The sequence below is a fragment of the Lissotriton helveticus genome, chromosome 7, assembly GCF_964261635.1.
Source record: "Lissotriton helveticus chromosome 7, aLisHel1.1, whole genome shotgun sequence".
Taxonomy (NCBI): Eukaryota; Metazoa; Chordata; class Amphibia; order Caudata; family Salamandridae; genus Lissotriton; species Lissotriton helveticus.
In genome coordinates, this window is record NC_136068.1 from 835,413,841 (window position 1) to 835,437,334 (window position 23,494).

At 44.8% G+C, this 23,494-nt stretch overlaps 1 protein-coding gene across 1 annotated transcript in view; it reads right to left on the reverse strand.

Moving 5' to 3' along the window:
• Positions 1-23,494, reverse strand: part of ANKHD1 (ankyrin repeat and KH domain containing 1) — a 1,380,661-nt gene that overhangs the window by 1,123,105 nt on the left and 234,062 nt on the right. The window contains exon 5 of the mRNA XM_078653327.1: positions 10,789-10,936. Coding sequence (XP_078509453.1) covers positions 10,789-10,936 — 148 coding nt within the window. The remainder of the gene's footprint in view (positions 1-10,788; positions 10,937-23,494) is intronic.

Here is a 23,494-nt window from a genome sequence, read left to right on the forward strand (position 1 = left end):
CTTAAGAGCCACGCGACTCCTCCGGATGTCCGACTCGGGAACTGAGTTGGAACAGAACTGGGCACCGATCGCAAGACAATACCGACGATAGGAAAGGCCTTTGGGCCAAAAAGAAAGTTTCTATTGATTCCGAACTTGAGTGATCAAATATGCATCCGAAGCCAATGGCGGAAAAAAACAAACTGGGGATGGAGTCGATGCCCATGCGCACTGTAGTCCAGGGGAGGAGCCACCTATCTCGTGATACTTCGAAGACTCTTCCAGGACAACAATGTGCAATCATCCGGACCCACCACTAGGCGGCGATCGATGCACTAGATATGAATTCAGCAGCCCACATGCCTCGAACTTTGTCTTACCCACTTGTCTGTTGTGATGGCATTCCAGACAGGTAGGAACTGTGAGTGGTATGCTGTTGGTGGAGATGAAGGAAGTCACTGTTTAGTGGTGGAAGAGGATCGATTGTTGTTATTACCTCGACCTCTTCCCTTATTAATACCTCTGTAACCTCCTCTAAAATATCCTCTACTGGAGGATGTTTGCGTATTGTTTTTAAAGGAAGTTGAATTGTCTGCTCCAGTTTGTTTGGAGCCTCCTCTGTAAAAGGAGCAACAAAAGGAGCCTCTTGGTTGAGTGGACTGCAGAGCTCCCATAGATTTTGCAGTATCAGTGTATTTTTGTTCATTTTTTTCAAGTGCTACGTCTACTTCTGGACCAAACAATTGTTGTTGGTTGAATGGTTGATTTAAGATGGTTGTTTGCACCTCTTGCTTAAACCCTGAAAGGCGTAGCCACGCATGTCTTCTAGGGGGACGCTCGTGTTTATTGCTCTAGATGCAGTGTCTGCTATATCAAGAGCGCACTTGATTGAGGCATTTGAAATAAGCTTACCCTTTTGTATAAGGTAATTTGCCGGTGTCTTATATTGGTCTGGTAGATGTCGTAAAATGGTTTCTCCAAGTGATAGTGCTGGTGCACAGCCTGCGTACTTAAGGTAAGTATTAAATTCAGTTTTGAACTGGTTCAAGGTGCTTCTGATGGGAAACGCCCTCCGTCAGTGGCGTCCTATGTCAGTATATAGACGTGCTTCCAATGTATCATTGGTTACATCCCCTTCAGGCACTCATATAATGGTTCCTTTAAATAAGGACTCCAATTCTGTTCATGTTATGGTTTCATCCACTTTCATTCTTTATTGTTTACAATTGTTTCATTGCAACATTTTCTTTTTCTTCCTTCATTTTTCTATTCAATATAGACATCATATTTTTCTTATGAGCTCCAATGCATTTCGGGCATTTGGTGCCCTTCGTCAGGGAGCGAACACTATTAAAGATGAAAAGCAACCAAAATCAAAATTAGAAATGAATTACAATGGGTACATGATTGTACAAAGGTGGCTCCAAACCATGCAGGACTTTGTGGGATGTGTGTGCTTATCAGTGCTCGTGTGGGGGTGAAAAAATAGCTCGTGAAGTTGAGTGATCGTGATCGATAGTGCGACGCTATGCGGTAAAAGTAACTAGTGCGCGACTTACATGTTGGCTGAAATCCACGTGGCTAACAATTGCTGCGTAGAAAAAACATGAGAACACTCTGTCAACAAACGTTCAATTGTACGAGACTTAGCTCGAATGTTAGAGCGTGAAAAGTAGAGCGATATTCGTTTACTAACCGTCTGCTTTGTGCGGGCAAATTAACGCGTGATTTCACCTGGGACGTCTTCTTGCGCCTCCATGTACTAAGACTGAATATAAATGAGTAAACGTTGCCGGCAGCGGGGCTACTTCCGTGTCACATGACGCGGACTCAGAGTTAAACACTGAAAAAATACTACACAAATACTAAGCTCGCGGGCCGCTTGTGCTAGACTTGCGTTCCAATATAAACTGGAAGCTGAATAAACAATGTAATACGAATGATACAAAAGAAAACTATGCTAGTGAGAAAACGATAATAGTGAAAAACGGTGATGATAAAAAGGCGATGAACTCGATGATAATGACTGGAAAATCATCGGGGGGTGGAGGGTTTCAACGTGCGTATGAATGTAGTGTGTTACTGTTCCATTGGTGATGGGCTCTGCTGGAAAATGTGTGGACCAAGTGTGAAACATTGGTTATCATGTGTAGTGTGAACTGATTGTAGTTGATGACACAATCTACACCCTTATAAACCACGGATATAGGCATTCCTGCCCTTCAGAGTATATGAAATTGTAGTGTAGTTCCTATCTTCCCAATAGGCTCTGCGCATTGGAATAATACCTACAGCAGTAAAGGCCTAGGCCAGACGTTAACTAGGTCTACTACTGTCGATACTAGACTCAAGTTTTGGGTTTGCCAGCGTAGCTCAGAGTTCGCTAGAAACTTTCTCGAATGTTCAAGGAGGAATTAACTTCCCTGATTAGACAAGAAGGGATTTAGTTTCTGACAACCATAGAACATGACAACTTTGCTCTCCCCTAATCAAGAGTCAATCTCGAGAGTCGTGTGAGCACAAGGCAATTATTTTACTCAGTCAGTACGTGCATTCTTAGTCTCATCAGATTGTAGAGAAAAGGAAGAGACGGGCGTGTTCAATAAAAAGGTGTTATTTATTGATCAGTCTCTTTTCTCGTACAAGAGAAATGGATCGATATTATTGCAATACTTATAGTTAAGTAAAGTGCATACATTAAAAGCAATAGTATAAAATACTGTAAAAACATTGATATGGTTTCTGAGCCATATGATGTTTAAAATGATTAAAATATATTTACATACACATATACATTTGACTAAACGTACTCAACTGGTGTTTCTAAATACGCCTACCCCGTGTACCTGACCTAAGTCTAATGCGTGGGCGGGAATAGAAAGTAACAGTTTAAGTTAAGTTTGTTTTTGCCAAGTGAATAACTAAAGAATTCTCTGTGAGGGGTTATTCAGTTCTGTACCTGGAAGTTAGGATGAATGAGGAATGGTATCTCTTTCTCTGCTCTCGATATTCCAGGCTGCCTGCGAGGGCTGCCCAGAAGCGCCGGTGCTGGGTCTCTCGGCTTGAGATAGCAGCGCGTCTCTCAGCGCGTCAGGAAGGCGGGGCTGCTGCCAGCGGGGTCTGCTTCTGCTCTCGGCAAGTATGGCTGCTCCGTCTCGTCACTACGCGTGTGTTTGCATAGGGCAAGATCGGCAATATTTATACCTTAAAGGTGCCGAGATTGACGTAAGGATGGACATAGATACGTCAATAAAGATGTCATACGACTTGCTCGTTAGCACATTCTTTACTAAAGTTCTCTGTGAAATCAAAACAATGGCCGCACGGATTTTCCAGGTTGTCATAGGTTTGATTTGTTATGAGAACGTCGTATGCCTTATCAGGGGCTGGAGGAATGTCGCTTGTCTAATTAGATCTCAAGCGTTATGACCTAATCAGATAACACGTTCCTGTGCCGTAGTGTGACTGCGTCAGATAACGGTATCTGCATCATGGGGGCTGTTCTTGCCTCATGGGCTGACTGTTAGTTAACTTGATAGTTAGTTTAACCAGAATAGGGTCAGGAATAGGGGGATCGATTCAGAACCTATAGGAATACATGACAAAATTAATCAACAACTTAGCAATTATAAATAGCATGCTAGTTCAATACGTTCATTGAGTCCATGAGGTTTGGTGGAATTTAACTTCTGAATCCAAAAGTTCTCCCTCTGTAGAAGGAATTGGTTATTGTCCCTTCCTTCTCTCTTTTCGATGCATTCAAGTACCGTAAATTTTAGCTGTGAGATGTTGTGCTGGGCTTCAGCGAAATGGCATGCCACTAATGATTTCATGTTCTTTGTGCGGATGTTGGATTTATGCTCCACAATCCGTGTTTTTTTTTTCCTTTCGGTCTTGCCTGTATATACCTTCCCACACGGGCATTTCAATAGATAAATCACATTCGAGGTGTCACAGGTTTCTGTGACCCTTAGTTTGATGTTGTGTCCCCGCATGGGGTGTGTTATAACATTGCCACTGATGATATTATTGCAGTTACTGCAATTGAAGCAAGGTTGTGTGCCCTTATATTGAATTGGGTCTGCCGCCTTCTGTCTCAGCAATTCACCCATGTTTTTCCCCCTTGTATGAGCGAACAAAGGTGGTGATATGAAGATGTTATTCAAGTCAGGTTCCAAATTTAGCATTGGCCAATGCTTATTAATGACTTTCTTGAAACGTGCGCTCGAAGTCGAAAATTTAGAAACTGCTACAATCCTTTGATTGTCTGCTTTGGCTTGTGGAATGAGCAAATCTCTTGTCTGATTGTGCACACGTTCCTTAGCCTCCATTAGTGTCGGTCCTGGATATCCTCTGATTTTGAAGCGTTCCCCCATTTCATCTATCTTTAATTCTGCTTTCTGGGGATCCGAGGTGATTATCTTTACTCTTGCCATTTGGGAAAACGGAAGATGTCGTTTCAGAGATGTTTGGTGAAAACTTGAATAGTGCAGCATGTTATTCTGATCCGTGGGTTTTCGGTAAATGTCTGTTTCAAAACCTTCGGGTGTTAATGTAACCTCAACATCTAGGAACGTCACTCTCTGTTTTGAGATCTCCCACGTCAGCTGAATGCGTTCATCTTGAGTGTTTAGTATGGTTAATGCCATTTCCAATTGTTCTTCTGTGCCTCTCCAGACAATAAAGATATCATCTATGTAGCGTACTAGCATTTTGATTTTGTCTTGCCATGTCTCATTCGAAAAGATGTATTGATCCTCAAACCCTTTCATAAAGATGTTCGCGTATGCCGGCACGGCACAGTTGCCCATTGACATACCCACCAGCTGCTGGTACCATTTATCTTGGTATTTGAAATAACTTCTGTAAAGGGTAAACGACGTAAGTTCCATAAGAGGGCGCTAGAAAAAGGCATTATAAATGAAAGAACCAAGAAATTTTTGATCAAAAAGTATCCTAAAAGTACATCTTTACACATGATTCCAAAAATCCACAAGAACTTGATGGATCCTCCAATGAGACCAATTGTGTCAATTTGTGGCAGTTTACATGAGCCAGTAGGTCAATTTCTTGATAAACACTTGCAGCCCATTGTTAAAAATATGCGAACATATATCAAGGATACATCTGACTTTTTGATCAAACTACAAATGATAAATGTGGAAGAAAATGAGGAACTAATTCTGTGCACAGCAGATGTCAAGGCGCTTTATACATCCATTCCTCATTCCTCGGGGACACAGACCTTCGTCGAAGATATCCACGGATTCCGGAGATGATCTCTGCATGTCGCGTCGACGGGCCCTCCGATCTCGAACGGTCTTCTTGGATCGAAAGGACGCACAAGCTGTGCAGCTCGACTCGTCGTGTTCAGGTGATAAACACAGGTTACACACCTCGTGATGGTCGCTGCGTTGAAATTTTGCTCCACACGGGGAATTTTTTGAATGGTGTCCTTTCCATGAATTGTAGGCCTCACCACATGGGTAGGTCCAACTGCCTGCGTCGACGACCGGAATCGAACTGATGAAGACGAGTCTATGTATATTGATTTTGAAGTTTGTTTTTAGAATGTTTTGCGTGTGCGAGTAGATTTGGAACTGGAGCGGAAAAGTTGCAGCCGAACCCAGTGGCAGAAAAAAACGATCCAAGGATGGAGCCGATGCCCATGCGCACTATTGGCCAAGGGAGGCGTCACCTATCTCGTGACTACAAAGACGTCTTCCAAGACGACAACATGCAATCTTCCGAGTCCAACACCAGGTGGCGATCTAATGCAAAGTGTAGAATCTGCAGCTCATATGCCTCGAACACATATTTCTTTGTAATACAATAAAAATTAACTCGATCACTGGGTGGCACCTTCGATCTGAACAAAATGAAGGGAGTGGCCCATCAAAATATCATTCCTGTTGAAACCTTTTGGTGCAAATAAGATCCCCATGACTTAACCATAGTACCAGTTCTGGCCATATGTGAGACAACAAAAACAAATTGATAAGGGTCTAGACGGGGATTTAAAGACCAAGCTCTAGTAAGCCCCAAATATACAATGAACTACAAAGGTACTAGAGGGTCTAAAGGCAGCTAAATGAACGCAGGACAACAATAAACAAGAAATCAAATCATCATCCCTCGTGTATGGTCCACCCACAGTCACCCTTCACCACAACCCTCATAGTGGTCAGGAAAGGATGCCCATCAGTCACCACACGAAACCGCCCTTCATCATTTGGGTTTCTTTAAAGACCACCATGAAGGGTGCCACTCGTCTGACACGAGGAGGGCCCAGCTGTTAGAAAAAACCTTCAATCAATCAGATAGGTATTATGTGGTCTTATAACTCATTGTGAGAATGTAGAAGTAACCGGGACTGATGTTGCAGTGCAAAAAAGTGTGTGTGAAAAAGAGATAGAAAAAAGTGCATTAAAATTGGATTAGTGGGCACTGATAACTTTATTCTGTTGTTACCCACTATGCCAATATTAAAAAGTAGTCAGAGACAATCAAGACATAAATGGTCTAGATGTGTGTTGGGGTCGACATGACAGATCACCTGAATCCACGGACACCTAGTGGATTCAGGTGATCTCTGTATTATGTATGGTTTTTAGCACAGTTTTTTTCATTTTCACTAGGTTGCAGTAGCTATAAGTAGAGATTGGTCCGGAAGAAAGCAACGGCACATTATGCCTAATTTGCTGAAACATGTCGACCCCAACACACATCTAGACAATTTATAATGTCTTGATTGTCTCTGACTACTTTTTAATATTGGCATAGTGGGTAACAGAATAAAGTTATCAGTGCCCACTAATCCAATTTTAATGCACTTTTTTCTGTCTCTTTTTCACACACACTTTTTTGCACTGCAACATCAGTTACTTCTACATTCTCACAATGAGTTATAAGACCACATAATACCTATCTGAACGATTGAAGGTTTTTTCTAACAGCTGGGCCCTCCTCGTGTCAGACGAGTGTCAAAGTTGTCTCCCACTAGGAACCACGCTGCAGGAGCGAAGATATTCCCAACTCCCTTCCCCGCACAAACCACAGCAGGCCAGATATAAAACAACAACCTACTACAGTCTGTACCGGGGAAAAGGAAGGGTAAAAGAAAAACAAGGCAAGGAATGGCTTCAGAGGACCCAAGACTGCTCCAGCTTCTCTCTGTCTCAATATCGACAATGAACTGACTCCCACACTGCACAGGAGAGAGAAGTAACAAAACAAAGATCATGAAACAACATTCACATAGATGTCTCCTTTCTCTATGCACATGCCACCTTTACATAAAACAAACAACCCCTTCTCCTTCTTACCCGGTGAGGGATTCAGCAGTCCTTGTACCTAGACTCCATAAGCTGTAGTAAGAGAAGCGGTGTCCAACATAGCCTTCCCAGGGAAAGACGTCCAGTAATTTTTCTTACGTTTAATGAGGGGAGAAAAAAAAATCATCCGACATAAAAAAAAAAACCTTACTCCTCTAGATGGAGTACATATAAACGCTTCCAATTCCCAAAAAACCCAATGCTGTGGCCACAAAAAAAGAAAGAGAATACTCGACAAACCCCAACAGTCTGACTGTTCGTGAATGTGTCCAAAAATCCCACAACGATGCGGATAGGATACTCAAACGCGGAAGTAACGACTCTGACAAGGATCTTCAGCCTGCACGCAGCCGCGCACAGACCTTCACAAGTTCCAAGGTAGGTTCGCGTTATCCCCTTACACTGGATACAAATGACTTTTTCCCGCAATATCCAATGCGCAGTTAAGCGAAGCCTCGCTTAAAGAACTCCGAAAACGGCCCAATTTCGATCCACTTGCAGCTCGGCAGGACATCCAAAACGCTGGTAACAAGAAAGGGAGGGACCCAAAAACAACGTGACCGTTATAGAAACCAAGCAATGAATGTCCAGCTAGGCTCCATTAAATAACGTCATGAGGAGGACGGGAGAAGGAGAAGAAGGGCGTGTCACCACATGCACATAGAGAGAGGACTAGCGGAAAGAAGGAAAAAAAAAGACCCAAAGAGGGGGGGCTATCCTCTCTAATTCCCAACAACGAGTGGCACCCTTCATGGTGGTCTTAAAAGAAACCCAAATGATGAAGGGCGGTTTCGTGTGGTGACTGATGGGCATCCTTTCCTGACCACTATGAGGGTTGTGGTGAAGGGTGACTGTGGGTGGACCATACACGAGGGATGATGATTTGATTTCTTGTTTGTTTTCCTGCGTTCATTTAGCTGCCTTTAGACCCTCTAGTACCTTTGTAGTTCATATGTGAGACAAAACATAGCACAAACTTAAGATGAAATTTGAAGATTCGTCTATTTAACAAAAATCCAATGGAATATAAACCACTAAATTTCATATAGCTAAAAATGAAAAATGTCAACATAATGAAGGTGTGTAGGTGTTCGGCACCCAAACCATAGCACCAGATGGCAATTAAGAACTTTTGTCAAGTGAGGGTGGAAATGGGAGGGTGGGGGTGGTTCAACTGTCCCAAGATTATGTCGTGGTTTAGAGGGGTTCCAGCCCTGGACCTTTGTAATAAAAAATAATCCAAGCCACAGGCAGGCTCCAGCAAACAGAAACAGACCATCACTCAGAGGCAACTGCTCATGTTACCAACCTCACACATCAGGGAGGTGTTTGGGGCTGCCCCACTGTTGCAGGAGAGCCTGGTCTATTCTCCGCCCTTGCTTGGCCTTCCACACCAGACAGCAGCGTGGACATTAAGATATAGGGATTTACCATCAGTCATAGACCTAAACAATGTGCTATGTGACAACTATGTACGAGGCAACAGATCATGTAACAAGTGATGATCTCTGATGGGATGGGATGCAACTACGCAGCCTCCTGTCTGGACCAGGAAACCTCTCTGCATGGGCATGCGCTAGGGCTACGTCTAATTCAACTGCACTGTAACTGGTGGAAATGGTAGTGGCTGAGTCACTGACCATTTTAGGAGTGGGTGGTCTCAAGTGGTCAATGCCTAGCTCATGTGCTAAGGCCAGACTGCACTTTTTGGGGATTTGGATAAAAGTCATTGAGCTGGGGGCTTGATAAGGCTTTCGCCCGTGTCGGGATGAATACAACTTTGTTCTGTTTTGCACTGAGGATCTAAGACAGTTTTTTGAACACCAAACCCTCGTGATGTCTGATCTCAGAGCGAGGCGGTCCTTGGCATTGGTTTTGATGCCAGTGGTGTAACCAGAGCAGCTTTTGGCATCAACTTTGGCTCAGGATGTGACTTTTTGGGCATCAAAGGGTTGTTCAAACGCAGAGCAGCTTGACGCCTTTGGATGGGACTTTGACTGGCATCAACCCATTCTTCCGAGTTGGAAGAGCCAGAACCCAAAACATTCTGCAATTTCCAGCTCGATTTGGGACTCTAATCCTCGCTCTCGCTGGAGAAGTGCTCTGCCAGAAACATTGAGGCTCGAGACTGACCATGTGGTGCTGGCAAGGCATGGGATGTTGGCCTGGGCTTCAGGCTAGGGGCTGGCGTCTATTTTTTTCTCCGCAGGCTCTTTGAACTACTCCTCTTCAATGTCAGAAGCCATTGAGAAGATGGCTTCAAGACTCTTCTCCTTGACCTGCTGGAATGCCAGCGGGCCAGACTTCTTCCTTGACACCAGGCAGGTCTTCGCACCCAAAGATGTGCACTGCTTTTGAAGGGGCTTGCTGCTACACTTTGTACAAGAGGATCTTCTTACAGCGCAATGTACAGCACACATCACAGAAGGTCTCCTAGTCTTCTGGTGTGAGAGACAAACATTTTTTAAGAAAGAAGTGAAAGCTATCCTCATGGCTAAATTCACCTGAACTTGTACTTCACTTTGGAACTATTTGAGACTCCTCACCTTTGTAATATTCGTTTATCTGACTGTCTAATTGTATTATTGTTTTAGCTGATTGACTATGCTCCCTCATGTATCTACCCTATTTTGCTACTCATCTATTACCTATAAGTATTCTTTGCTCAAAAGCTTGTTAAACGCTCTCTTGTTTTTCCTACCCCCTGTTTTTGTGTTTTTTGTAAAGCGCTCTGATATCTGCAAAGATCTTGTTCGCGCTATATAAAACCTTCAAAATAAAAAAATAAAAAATAAACTGCATTAATCATGTTGTTCATTCCAGGAATATGTGATGTTACACCAAGGGCAGAATTGAAAGGAAGTACATTCCATTCCCATGCCCTGGAGGCATGCCCCAAAAGCAGTCGGAGACCACTTGAGATTCACCGGGCACTGGAGTCAGGAGAACGGTGCACTGAAGGCTAACGGTTGATGACCATCGGGCAGAAGCCCCGATGTTGTGTATCGCAGCTACGTAGGAATGGTGTTTTCGTCACAGGGTTAAAAGGGCGAGTAGCTGGAACTGTGAAATCTGTGTGGACCATGTCACTCACTGAACTCGCGCCCAAATGTTCGAAACATAACACTTTCAAAATATTGACAAATAAGTTATGAGAGGGAGGTTTTTATAGCTTTCACAGCACTACTTTTCACACACTACAGTACCCTTTAACTTACATATTTAACTTTTTTAACTGCATTTCATCGATGTTGAGCAAAGTGTTCAGAACGTCTGTGCATTACATTGCAATAAGACAGACAAGCAGCACAAGACACCTAGCTTTTATAATTTATAACCAATATATTTGTATTTACTGCCACTTCATTGTCTTACACCCATGTCTGTACAGTGCCACGGCAGTATTTTTTTTTTTTTTAACTGACATTGTGCAGAAGTCTGGTTTACATTATCTGGTCAGAAACTGACCACTTACCTGTTGAAGACTGAGCATTGACGTCAGCTGAGTGTACTAATAACAGTTTGACGATGTCTACATAGCCCCCGCTGGAAGCTGCCATTAACGGGGTAATATCTCCTTTATTTCCCCGGTCTTCCACATTGGCATGCATTGCAAGTAACACCTTTATTGGAAAAACATTTATGAACAGTTAAAGTCTTTCGAACGATTAAATGGCTCTTCAAAAAACAATTTTCAATGAATAAAAGGAAAAACAACAAACTTTTTATGTTAAGACCTTTACTTTACGCTACATATCTTCTCTTAAATACAGCAATAGTGTGCAATAATAGGCAGCTTAAATCCTATTTAATGAAGACGGTTGCTCAACAGACGGAAAAGCAAACCTTGCTCACAGGACTAACTATGATACTATCAAATATTCAGCATATACAGCATCCATGCCACCTGACCGTATTTGAGCATGTTGAGCACACCCAGCACTTACCCACCACCGCGTTCGCTGCTCCTTTGGCTTCGATTTTTCTACACCACTACCAATTTTTATGGCCAGGCCAGGGGTTGGTGGGCAGGTTATACGGCTAAAGAATTAAGAGCACGATACAGCGAACTTCACCTAGCATGATATATTCAAGTCGTCCTGACCCAACTGACCATCAGCACTTAAATGAAATGAAAATCCAATATGTAGTGTTTGTAGAAGCATATGGAGTAGCCTGCGTGGCCGATATGCTAATGCCAGAAATGAAACCTCTAAAGTGTCTCTGATGCTGTCTTGCTAATTAAAGTACCAGCCTTCACATATTGATGAAAAACGGACATTATGACATCAAAGACACAATGCTTAAGCCAAGAAAGATGCCCTATTACTGATACAAGGTTAAACACACTCAGTAAATTGACAAATCATGCAAGATAAGGCCTAATTTTAAATTCCGGTCCAGTAGTTCACAGCAATTACAGGGACAGACCAAACAAATCTGTGAAGCTGGACGCAGTCATACACTCCACATGTCGAATGGGAGATATCTGCCCCCAATGTAAAAGCAAGATATTCCCCTGTAATGAAAGATTGATCAGTGGTTTCAAAGCGTTGGTCCGTCTTAAAGTGCTACACTGTTTATAGTGCAGGCCCATGTTTGTACTTTCACTGGGCATGCACATTTTTTTATGATGCATAGCTCCTGCCTGTGACAGGTACACAAATGAGGCAGCTCCCGGAGCAGACCAGGACTGTGAATCATGTTAAGGTAACACAGCCCCAGTTTTCCAAATCACTTTATTAATATTTCGGTAAATTGTCCCGAACTATAACACCAAACCAACATCTAAGTCCTGAATTAAATGACAGTCTTGATGAGGAGGGAAACAAACTGAGGATGTGGATTACTTCTTTAATGCATCACCTCAGTAAAGTTTTACACAAATCCACCTCAATACCCGAAATCTAAACTTGAAACCAAGAATACAACAAGCATTTGCAATGCAACAGGTATCGCATTTACACAAGTTTGAGCTATTGGCATTCTAAATCACAATGCCTTTTATTTGTTTTCTTTTTTGCAACGTAAACAAAACGCATTGTCATTTACAATGCCAATAGCTTGAACTCGCGTAAATTAGAGAACTATTGCAATGCAAATGCTTGTTTTTGAACAGGTATCGATGCAGCTATTACTATGCAGCCGTGTACTGCTAACGCCTCGGACTGCGGTAGAAAGCACGAAATAAAAGTAATTTAAGTAACATGTTACCATGGCAATTAATACCCTTCCTAAAATGTTACTTCAGCATGTTGCGTAATCAGAAGACAAGGATGAATAATCTATTACGACAGTGTACCAAAAGAGGACAGTAAGAACACACAATACCTGTGCTACTTCTGCCCTCATTATTGAGATAATTTTTCAAAAACAGATTTGCAGACAATTACTCCGTTTAGGATAAAATCATCTTTCTACTGGGTGCGTTCAGCTTCTTTATATCGCTTTTTGATTTATCAGCACGTGAAGGTGCTGTTTATATTAGTTGCAAGACTCATTTGCTAAATAGTGAAAATAATTTGTAGTGCTACACTTACTGACATTTTTTTACTTTTTATTTCCTGTGTTACAGAGTGCTCGATCATCAGAAGGCATCGCGTCCCTAAGAAATTAACAATGGTCCACAGTTATGAAAACAGCCGTGTCTTTAAGATTAGTTTACGGATGGCGAGGAGGTTGTTCAAAAGAAGGCCACCAAAATTCATAACTGTCTTCCACACAAGCGAGTTTCCTTAACAGAAAGATTGCCAAAAGCTGGGCCAGTCCAGTGACCGCTTCTAATTAATTAATTAATATGACTACTATTAATAGTGCTAATTAATAAACATCACCTAGTCATTAGTGCAGTCTCTGAAGCTGGTTTCTGTACTACATGCTTGTTGCTGGTGAATGTTTACTGAGGCAGTCATCTGCTATTGACAATACTAACATTGTATTTCTTAAGTTGAGGTACAAAGATATTGTGAGGCTAGAGCAAGGTCACTGTGGTACCTGTATGTGGAGAGACTGGTCTCCATTGCAGAGACCCCTGACTATAACTGTGATGTGATACCTAGCTGTGATGTGAAGCAGTCTAGCAGCAGCATGATTACACTACTTAACCGCATGCGCGCTAGCGGTTTTCCCGCTGCGATTTGAAAAAAGCCGCGTTACATGACGAGCTCAGCTCGTCATCAGCGTGCGAGCGGCACAACTCATGACGCTCGTCATGAGCGTCGATGCGGTTAATGGGATGAATTACACTAACTGCCGTTGTGTTGTGACCCTTTGTCTGTACTAATTTGCAGTCATGTGATATTTAGCACCATTTTATGTAAGGATGTAATAATGTGCTCCTTATTTAGCGATCTCTGCTATGTGCCGGCAGTGAAATCAATGCTATTATTATGACAACGGTATGCAAAATTAGAACAATGTGTTTCTACTGCCACAAATTAGCACGGACTGCCGCAATATGTTGCATGTTATTAATAGACCCTAACTAGTAGGTTGGTGCAAGTTAATGCAGATACATAAAGCGCAACCTTCATGCAACATAGGTGATCCAGCCCTTTAAATGGCCCACCGGGGCATGATGGCAACTACTTCTCAAAACCCAAGGCGGCATCATCAAGCAAAAGGACATTTTAGGTCATTTATGTGGGTGATTAAAGCTAAAGCTGCTTTTCATTTTCATATCACTCAATGGCCCTCACATCTACAAGGAAAAGGAAACGTTATTCAAAACATGGAATGTGAGAAGACACGACCCCTAATTACACAACTAAGAATCAGTAACCAGCTGGATGGCAAGCGAATATAATGCTTGTTACACACACACGTGGTCAGAGGTTAGATGAATGTCATGAGTCCGAATTCTGGCAAAGCTGACTGGTCCCTGTAGCAGTTAGTAAAGTGGATAAAAGTAACATTTTATTTACAGCGCTCAGTGACAGGCGGATATTATGAAATGCTATATAAAAACACGAGTTGCTGGTGTTAATGTTCAAGGAAATTGGTGAAGGTTTTTGAAAGGATGCCTAGAATATGGTGGATTGGGACACCTGCATTGCATTGAGGCAATATCAGTATTTCAAGACCCAACATTGAGGTTTTTGGGATATGTTAAGTGTTTATATTGAAGATAATTGAATAAACATGTTCAGTCGTCGTGCATTTCAGGCGCAGCTTAAGACGGAGAGCGCAGTATTCATTTTACAAATATACCATTAGTGCAGGCTGGAAAGGCAATTTGCTAAATACTTCTCAAGCTAACAGTCCGAGTGGCAGACATATTATTTGTACACGCTCACACAGCCGCCTTATGAGCAGTCAGAAAATTGAACGGACATGTAAATGTTTTCACTCCTTGCATAAAACAACCACAGTAGGTAATGATGGTCGAGAACTGAATGATTTTGATTTCCAGGAACTTAATATAAATAAAGGTCGGCTATTTCAACATCTTCCTGCATTTCACTTATTTAATTCCAAGCACGATTGTTTTTCCTATGCGCGTACAATAAATACACAAGATTAAGGGCTGCGGGTACAGACTACCAAGGACGCCGAGAAACCGGGGTGCTTGGTGCTGTCGTCACTTCTTGTCGACACCATGGCTGTGCTGTTCTTCCTGTCACTCAGCGATCTATCCGCTGGGACGCTTCACTCAAGGTCTTTAGGAGGGCCTGATTGGCATTTATGGCACAAGAAAAGGCTGAAATAAGCAAAACAGAAAGCAGCTCCACGTCCGGGCCGGGGAGGAGACCTGGGGGGGCGAGGGCTGCCCGCACATGCGCGGTACCTGTAACTTTCACGTGTCCTGCGGCTCGTGCCCAGTGGCTGCGCGTGCGGACTTCAGAAGCGCCGGAGTTTACTAAGTGCAGCGGGGCTCGTGCGGCCCAGGGAGGGGGCCGTCAAAGTGCCCGAAGGCGGAAAACAAAAAAGTACAGGAAGTTCGGCGGGAGCCCACCCCACCTTCATGAATGCTGCATGGTGCAGCCCAAGCAATATTTCAGGGAGGGCTCCTGTGAGCAAGACGGAGGCCCGCGCGTTGCTGCAGAGTCCCCACAAGAGCCAATAAGTGGGGCATGCTGTACGTGCAAAGCGCGCTGTGCCCAGAGACATCTGTTACTTGGCTGAAGTGTTGGCCCTGCAATATCAATGTGCCTGTTCCTTTTGTTATATATGAACACTCTGTTAAGAGGCATTCCATGTTCTGTGCTTCCATGGGTAATACCAGTCCGGGCGTATCTGTAGCAACACTGCACACAGTCCAAGCTTGGGAAATGTTTGGACTTCAAGATTGATTTAAACTTCACTTGAGTTCCTATCAAATGAAAATACTAAGCAGTCACTCGGTTACTTGTTTTTTATAGTGAGAAAGTTTGTTTTTCAGGGACTCTTTATTACAAAAATGTTTGAAAATAGTAGTTCTTTTGCCTAAAGAAATCTGCCTGGAAATCATGTTTCTCGAGAAACCACAACACGCGTTCATGGGGTAGTGCTCCGCAATCTGGAGCCTGCTGAGGACAGAAGGGAGACAGGAGAGGTGCACATCGCGTGTCTTTACGGGCATGTTCACAACCTCCATTCGCCCTGCGTGTGCCCATCTCCTGTCTCCCTTCCGAGGCAAGTCAGTGACAATAGATCTCGCTGGGGGCATAACATCAGTGAAAGAACTACTATGACCAGAATGCCCAGTGAACACGCCCACATAAGGCAGGAGTTATAACCACCACTGCGAGTGCGGTAGAAATTTAATCGGCTGTTTCCCCCAGAGAATACCAGTGAAGCACAAGTTACTACTTGTGTAACGATATATCTGTAAGAGACATTAGTTGGTATTAGATGCCTTACCTTAGAACATCCCCAGGCGTCAGACTGGATCCGGAAATTCCTGCGTAGCAGTACCCCTGCGCGTCGGCAGGCGCCGTCTGCGGCTCCGCGTCCGTCGTCGGCATCGCGGGCGCCGCAATGACGCCGCCCCGCGTGCCGACGTCAGTTCTTAGACACAGCTTTTCCGCGCCAGAAACGCAGAGCCATGTTAAAAACCAACACTGGTGCCATTGAAACTAGGGCCCTGAAAGGGGACAACCCTAACCCTAGATATTGGTTCGCAGAACGGGAGGATGGGTGGGTCGGTAAGGAATCTAATAACAACTAATGTCTCTTACAGATATATCGTTACACAAGTAGTAACTTGTGCATCTGAAAGAGACATATTAGTATTAGATTCCTTACCTTAGAATAGATACCCCAGCAATACCAACCCCGGTGGTGGGTCTGCGAACCAAAATCACACCAGAAAGTCCCGGAGGACGGAACGGCCAAAGAAGCCATCCCTCCGGACTTGACTGTCCAGGCAGTAGTGTCTTGCAAACGTGTGCAGCGATGCCCACGTAGCTGCCTGACAGATGTCTTGTAATGGCACTCCCCTGCCCAGGGCAGTGGTAGTCGCCGTGGCTCGGGTAGAATGAGCCCGCAATCCAGCAGGAGGCTCCTTCCTAGCCAAGGAGTAGCATGCCTGGATACACAGGATGATCCACCGGGAGATGGTCCTCTTGTGCACCGCTTTCACCTCCTTCGCGCCCACGTAACCAACAAAGAGTTGGTCATCCACCCGGAACTGGCGTGTGCGATCCAAGTAGAATGAGAGCGCACGTTTTGGGTCCAGACGGTGGAGCCGCTCTTCCTCTTTAGAGGGATGCGGTGGTGGGAAGAAGGTTGGCAAGGTGATAGACTGCCCGATGTGGAAGGCCGTGACAACCTTGGGCAGGAAAGAAGGTTTGGTATGCAGCACCACTTTGTCGGGATGGACAGAAAGGAAAGGTGGAGTACAAGAAAGGGCCTGGAGCTCACTCACTCTCCTGGCAGAGGTGATGGCAACCAGAAAAGCAGTCTTCAGAGTCAGAAGGCAGAGAGGACAGTTGGGAAGTGGCTCAAAGGGAGCGCACTTCAGAAACGTAAGAACCAGGTTCAAGTCCCACTGAGGCATCACAAACGGAACAGGAGGAAACGTGTGTGTGAGGCCCTTAAGAAATCTATTAACAATAGGGGACTTCAACAAAGAAGGTTGATCAGGCAGCCTGAGAAAGGCTGAAAGGGCAGAAAGGTAGCCCTTGATAGTGCCCAGAGCAGAGCCCTGCTGGGCAAGAGAAAGAAGGAAGAGAAGGACTTCAGAAAGAGGGGCATTGAGGGGATCCACAGCCTTTGCTGTGCACCATGCCACAAATCTGTTCCACCTGCAGGCGTATACCGACTTTGTGGAGGGACGCCTGGCTGCCAGAATGATGTTACAAACTTCAGGAGGCAAGTCAAATGGCCTCAACTGTCGCCGCTCAATCTCCAAGCATGGAGATGGAGACTGGACGGGTTCGGGTGGAGGACCGTCCCCTGCTGCTGCGACAGAAGGTCCTCCTGAAGAGGCAGCGAACCGGGGGATCGACTGACAGACTGAGTAGCTCTGGATACCAGTACCTTCTCGCCCAGTCCGGAGCCACAAGGATGACTTGGGCCCCGTCGCGCTTGATCTTCTTCAGCACTCTGGGCAGAAGTGGTATAGGCGGAAAGGCGTACAACAGACCGCAACTCCACTCGCGACGAAAAGCGTCTCCGAGCGAGTGCCGCCTTGGAAATTCCAACGCGCAGAACTGATGACATTGCGCGTTCTCTTCGGTGGCGAATAGATCTAACCAAGGCTCTCCCCATCGCTGAAAGAGGCCTTGCGCCACGTCCGAGTTCAGACGCCATTCGTGATCCATCATGGGCGCCAGGGCGGACTGAGCTCGTCCGCCCTGGCGTTCAGAGAACCTGCCAGGTGTTGAGCCACCAGGGTCACGCCCTGGCGTTCCAGCCATTGCCAAAGGCGAAGAGCCTCTTGACAAAGGATCCACGACCCCACCCCGCCTTGTTTGTTGCAGTACCACATGGCGGTGGTGTTGTCCGTGAATACCTGCACTACACTCCCCCGGACAGAGGGGAGGAATGCCTTTAGTGCCAGACGAATCGCCCGGAGCTCCAACAAGTTGATGTGGAGCCGGGTCTCCGCCGGAGACCAGAGGCCTCTGATCTCCGCCTCTCTCAAGTGGCCTCCCCAGCCCTGGAGGGACGCGTCCGTCACAACTACGTGCTCCGGTTGGGGAAGGGAGAGGGATCTGCCGCTGACCCAATCGCGGTCCGTAAGCCACCACTGCAGCTGTCTCGCAGTGCCCTCCGAGATCAGGACGTGGTCGGATAGGTTGCCCTGATGCTGGGCCCACTGAAACTTCAGGTCCCACTGCAGAGCCAGCATCCGCCACCTGGCGTGATGCACCAGAAGGATGCAGGAGGCCATCAGCCCCAGAAGCCGCAGCGTCAACCTGACCGAAACCCGGGATAACGGCTGAAAGATGGGAATCAGAGCCTGAATATCCCGGACCCGCTGTTCGGGCGGATAAACCCGAAACCGTGCCGAGTCCAGAACCGCTCCGATGAAGAGGAGCTTCTGAGAGGGGCACAGGTGTGACTTCGGCACATTGATGGAGAACCCCAGCTGGTGCAGGAGGTCCGCCGTCGTCTGGAGGTGGCTGACGACTGTCTGGGGCGAGCCCGCCTTGAACAGCCAGTCGTCGAGGTAGGGGAAGACTGAAACCCCTAACCTGCGCAGATGAGCTGCGACCACCGCCATCACCTTTGTGAACACCCGTGGGGCGCTGGTAAGGCCGAAGGGGTGCACGGTAAATTGAAAGTGCTCGTGGCCCACCATGAACCGCAGGTAGCGCCAGTGGGCAGGCAGGACGGGGATATGAAAGTAAGCGTCCTGCAAGTCCAACGCTACCATCCAGTCTCCTGGGTCCAGGGCAGCCAGAACCTGAGCCAGTGTCAGCATCTTGAACTTCTCCTTCCGAAGAGCCACACCCACTTAGGGAGGTATCATTCAAATAAAAACTGCATTTGAATACTAACAGGTGAAGAAGCCATGCCTCATGTTTTGTCCATGATGAAGGGGCGTTCTAAGCCCCGAAACGCGTCGGACTCATAGAAATTTCAAAGGGGAGAAGCATTGTGGCTGCCGGGAGCTGTAGCAGAGCCGGATGGTGGGGAATGATGTGGTGAGCCCTTCTGAACAGCGCAGGGACGCTTTGCTCTTGAAATATATATATATATATATATATATATATATATATATATATATATATATATATATATATATATATATATATATATATATATATATATATATAGATATAGTTAAAGTGAGATTAGGTAAAAATGTGAGTTAAAATGCGACATTGTAAACTATAAAAAAAAAAAAACACTGATAGTCGCCAATTATAGGTAACTCCAGAAATTATAACTCGTTCCCCTCCCAGGCACAATGCGGTCATCAATGACATCATTTCCGATGTCATTAGTGATATTATCAATGATGTGGTAGAACAAGTCGTGAGTGATGTAATATGTGAGGTCATAAGCAGTGGATTGCGAGGGCACAAGTTGCAGTTCTTTGTAAAGCTTAGTAAAAACAGATTTATAGTTACACAGAACTAAAAGGCGCCTAAAACATGAGATTTTACATGACCTTTCCATGCATTCAACTTATATTTTGTAACAAAAAAATGCAGAGAGAGCCAGAAAACTGCTCTGCACACATCCTTGAGAAGAACACACGTAGCTACATCCACACAAGCGAATTCTCTGTAAACACTAGACAAACACTTGAAATTGCAGGCACATATCTGTAATGCCACCGAAGGAGCTAATCATCAAATGAGTATCCTAAGGAAACTTAAACACTTCCTCCCACAGGTCAACTTCAAAATGGCAGTGCAAGCCCTAGTGTTACAAGATTGGATTACGGAAGCACAACTCTATGCGGACTCCCCACATAACAAGCTGACTTCACTGGGGGCTTCACTTAAAGCGGCAGCCAGGCTGGTCTCTGGAACAAAAAGAAATAACCACATTTCTCCGACTTTAAAAGCTTTCAACTGTCTACCATGAGGTAAGAATACAACTAAAGATCGCCGGCATGACCAATAATGCCCTTCATACCAAAACCCCCAGTTTCTTAGCACAAATGCTAGAGTTATCGGGAGGCTGCAGACATTCGCAAAACCCTAGCTCACTACTACTGAAACCGCAGTCCTTCCACAAAAAGAACATGCTGCAGAGCCTTCTCAGGTATCGCACCAACATTTGGTACTCATTACCACCAAATGTTCGCAGGATCCCTTCCTCCTCCTCCTCCAAAAATGAAGTGAAAATGCTATTAATGAACAAATTCACATCCTAAGACTTTAATTCATATGTTACTGTTTTGAACATATGTTATACCATCTACCACAGTATACCTCTTAAATGTAATGCATTTATATTACCCCCTCGACTGTCTAATGTATCTGAATGGTGTTATGTAAAGTGCTCTGATACCCTCTAGGGTCAAGTTTGCGCTATATAAAACTTTATGAATAAATAAATAAATAATACATATATTCCAGAGAAGAAGCATGACATTTTAAAGTTTAAAGTATGTTCTTTAAATTGGACCACAGACAAAAGAAATACACTGTTGGGTAACACATTAGCAACTGCATTGTAGAGAATAATGGCTAACTGAGAAACTGGAACTGCCCCAAGTTGCAATCACTGGTAGAATGCTGCATGTTCCTCCCAGAGACACAGGAATACAACATAGGTTCACAATATACTGCTCTGAGGAGAATAGGCACAAGCATTCTCTTACAGAGTGTTTAAATAAATGCACTAGCCAAAGCACCCGCAGAAATTCAGCTACAAAATAGAGGCTGAAAAGCACTCCATAAGAATTTGACAAACTCAAGACTAGCAAAACAGATTCTCCAGTCAGACCTCACTTTACAGGCTATATGGTGGAGAAGTGTGGCTCACTGGTTAGAAGCAGCAGACACTGAAGCAGAGGTCAGGCCCGGGACCAGGGTTCAATTCCCGACGCGCAGGGTCTTGGGCTCAATGTCCTCAGACTCGATAATTCTCGCCTCGGTACCTACTCTGATCATGGGTCCCACTCTGCAACTCTGGGCAATAGCTTGCTTAATCTCCACAACGACCCCAACAGCGCTGGGATGCCTGGTTTCACCTTGGGGGTGCCCTGGAGGGGGTATCTCACAGGGAAAGCCAGGATGGGTTCCACAGCGGTATACAGCGCCAGGATGCCTCGAGATGGGGCGGCAGTGCGCTTTACAAGTATACACACATTTACATTTACATATATGTTCCCCTTCACTAGTGGCCTAAAATTTCATACTATGCATAAATTGACCTAATAACCAAAAGTCTACTACATTCTCTAACTAACAGCTATAAGAAAAGCAGCTTTCCAGGTAATGTGTTATAAGGATGCCTTTTGCATAGGTTTGAAGAAAGGGGGATCCATGAGTTTCTAAAGAATCACATTCAGTTATCAAGGAGGAAAGTAAGAAAGCACAGGTAGGGGCACCTTCAGCCCCTCTAAGAAATCATTTAATACAGACATTTGGAAGAATGACATATGTAGGGAACTTTCTGTAAACAGTAATTAATGTGAGATGTACTCTAATAGAAGAGAATTGCAGACCACATTTTGCTAAATTGAGGAGATAATGTAATTACATCCTCCTGCACCCGAATTGCATGGAGTTAATTTTAAACACTCCACATATAAAATCTTTTCCATTTGAAAGCGTAAAAGCACCTAATCGATGGCCTTTTGGACTCCCTAGAATGTCCATGAATTCCTGCAAGAGGCCCAAGTGTTCATCCAGGAGGAATTCAGCAGCCATGCTGTCAAGCTCAGCGAGGGAAGGTACGGCTGGCAAATCTTCCCTCCGAGCTTGTACAAGAGATCCGGTCTGCATTGCAACCTCCTATGTGGTCTTTCTGACAGGTGGAGATCTGAGATCTGGGACCCACTACTGGCAGGGCCATTCTGGAGCTATTAGGATCATTCTGGCCTTGGCTCGGTACAGCTTGTTGATGACTGTCGAGATCAGTGGAATGGGAGGAAACTCAAATAAATGTCCTGGACCAGTTTATAAAAAGGGCATTCCCCTTTGTTTCTGGTCGGTAGAACTTAGATGCGAAGTTGGGCATTTTTTTATGCTTTAGTCTGCAAAAAGGTCTATTTGTGAATGTGCCCCATGTCTCGAAAGAGGTCTTGCACGATGTCGCTATGCAGAATCCAGTTGTGTGTTTCAGCGAAATTGCAGCTGAGAGAGCCGCTTGTGTGTTCTGACAACTGGCAGGTAAATCGCAGAATTTGTCAACTTTCTGGCAGGTAACCAGTTCCAGATGGCCAGCGCTTCCAGAGATAGGGGGCTTGAGCAAGTGCCACCTAGCTTGTTTAGAGAGCTGGTGTGAATGGACGGTTAAAAGGACTAAGGATAGATGGACAGCCCGGAGCTCTAGCATGTTGATGACGTATTTTTGGTCCTTGTCCGACCACAGGCCCTGACATCTGCAGAGAACCCATCTCTGGAGCGCTGCATTTATGATGAGTGTTTGCGTACAGGGTGGTAGTGGTGAAAAGGGACACCTACCAGCAGATTTTGACGATGAGACCACCATGGTAGCAATTGTCTCGCAGCCTGTGAGAGGCTCAGCTTGGTGTCCCAATGGCCTGAGAATTGATTCCATTAGTCCTCCAGATTCGGTTGCAAAGGTCTCATGTACAACCTGGCATTGGAGACTGTAGGAAGTGGACTCTCTATATAGTGCACTAAAAAGAAGTACACTGTGTGGAGAATCCAGTGGGTCCCAAATTGTGTTACAGAGGCCAAAGTAGATAAAACCAATACTAACATTCTAGTAGAGTGGGCGAGCAGTTAGGCTTGTCAGAGGGTAGTGCCAAGCATTTGTTGTACTCACAGAGGCAATAAATGAGACACACAGTCAAAAAAGAAATACAAGACCAAATCAGAAAAATAACACTTGTTTTTATATACATTTTAACAACTTGCCTGCAGCAAGAATTCCAGACCGGTGCTGGGAATGGTCGCGACCCAACCCAGCCGTCATGCGCACAGGCAACCCGTGGCTCATGATGGCTGGGTTCCGTCATGAGCATCGAAGGGATTAGAACCAAGAAATTCGCTCAAAGGCAAGTACTGTTTTCATTAGAAATTTACACAAGTAAGTAAAACTTTCAAACCTGTGAGCTTTTACGTACAATGCAATCCTATGAAAGGAAAAGCCAGAGATAC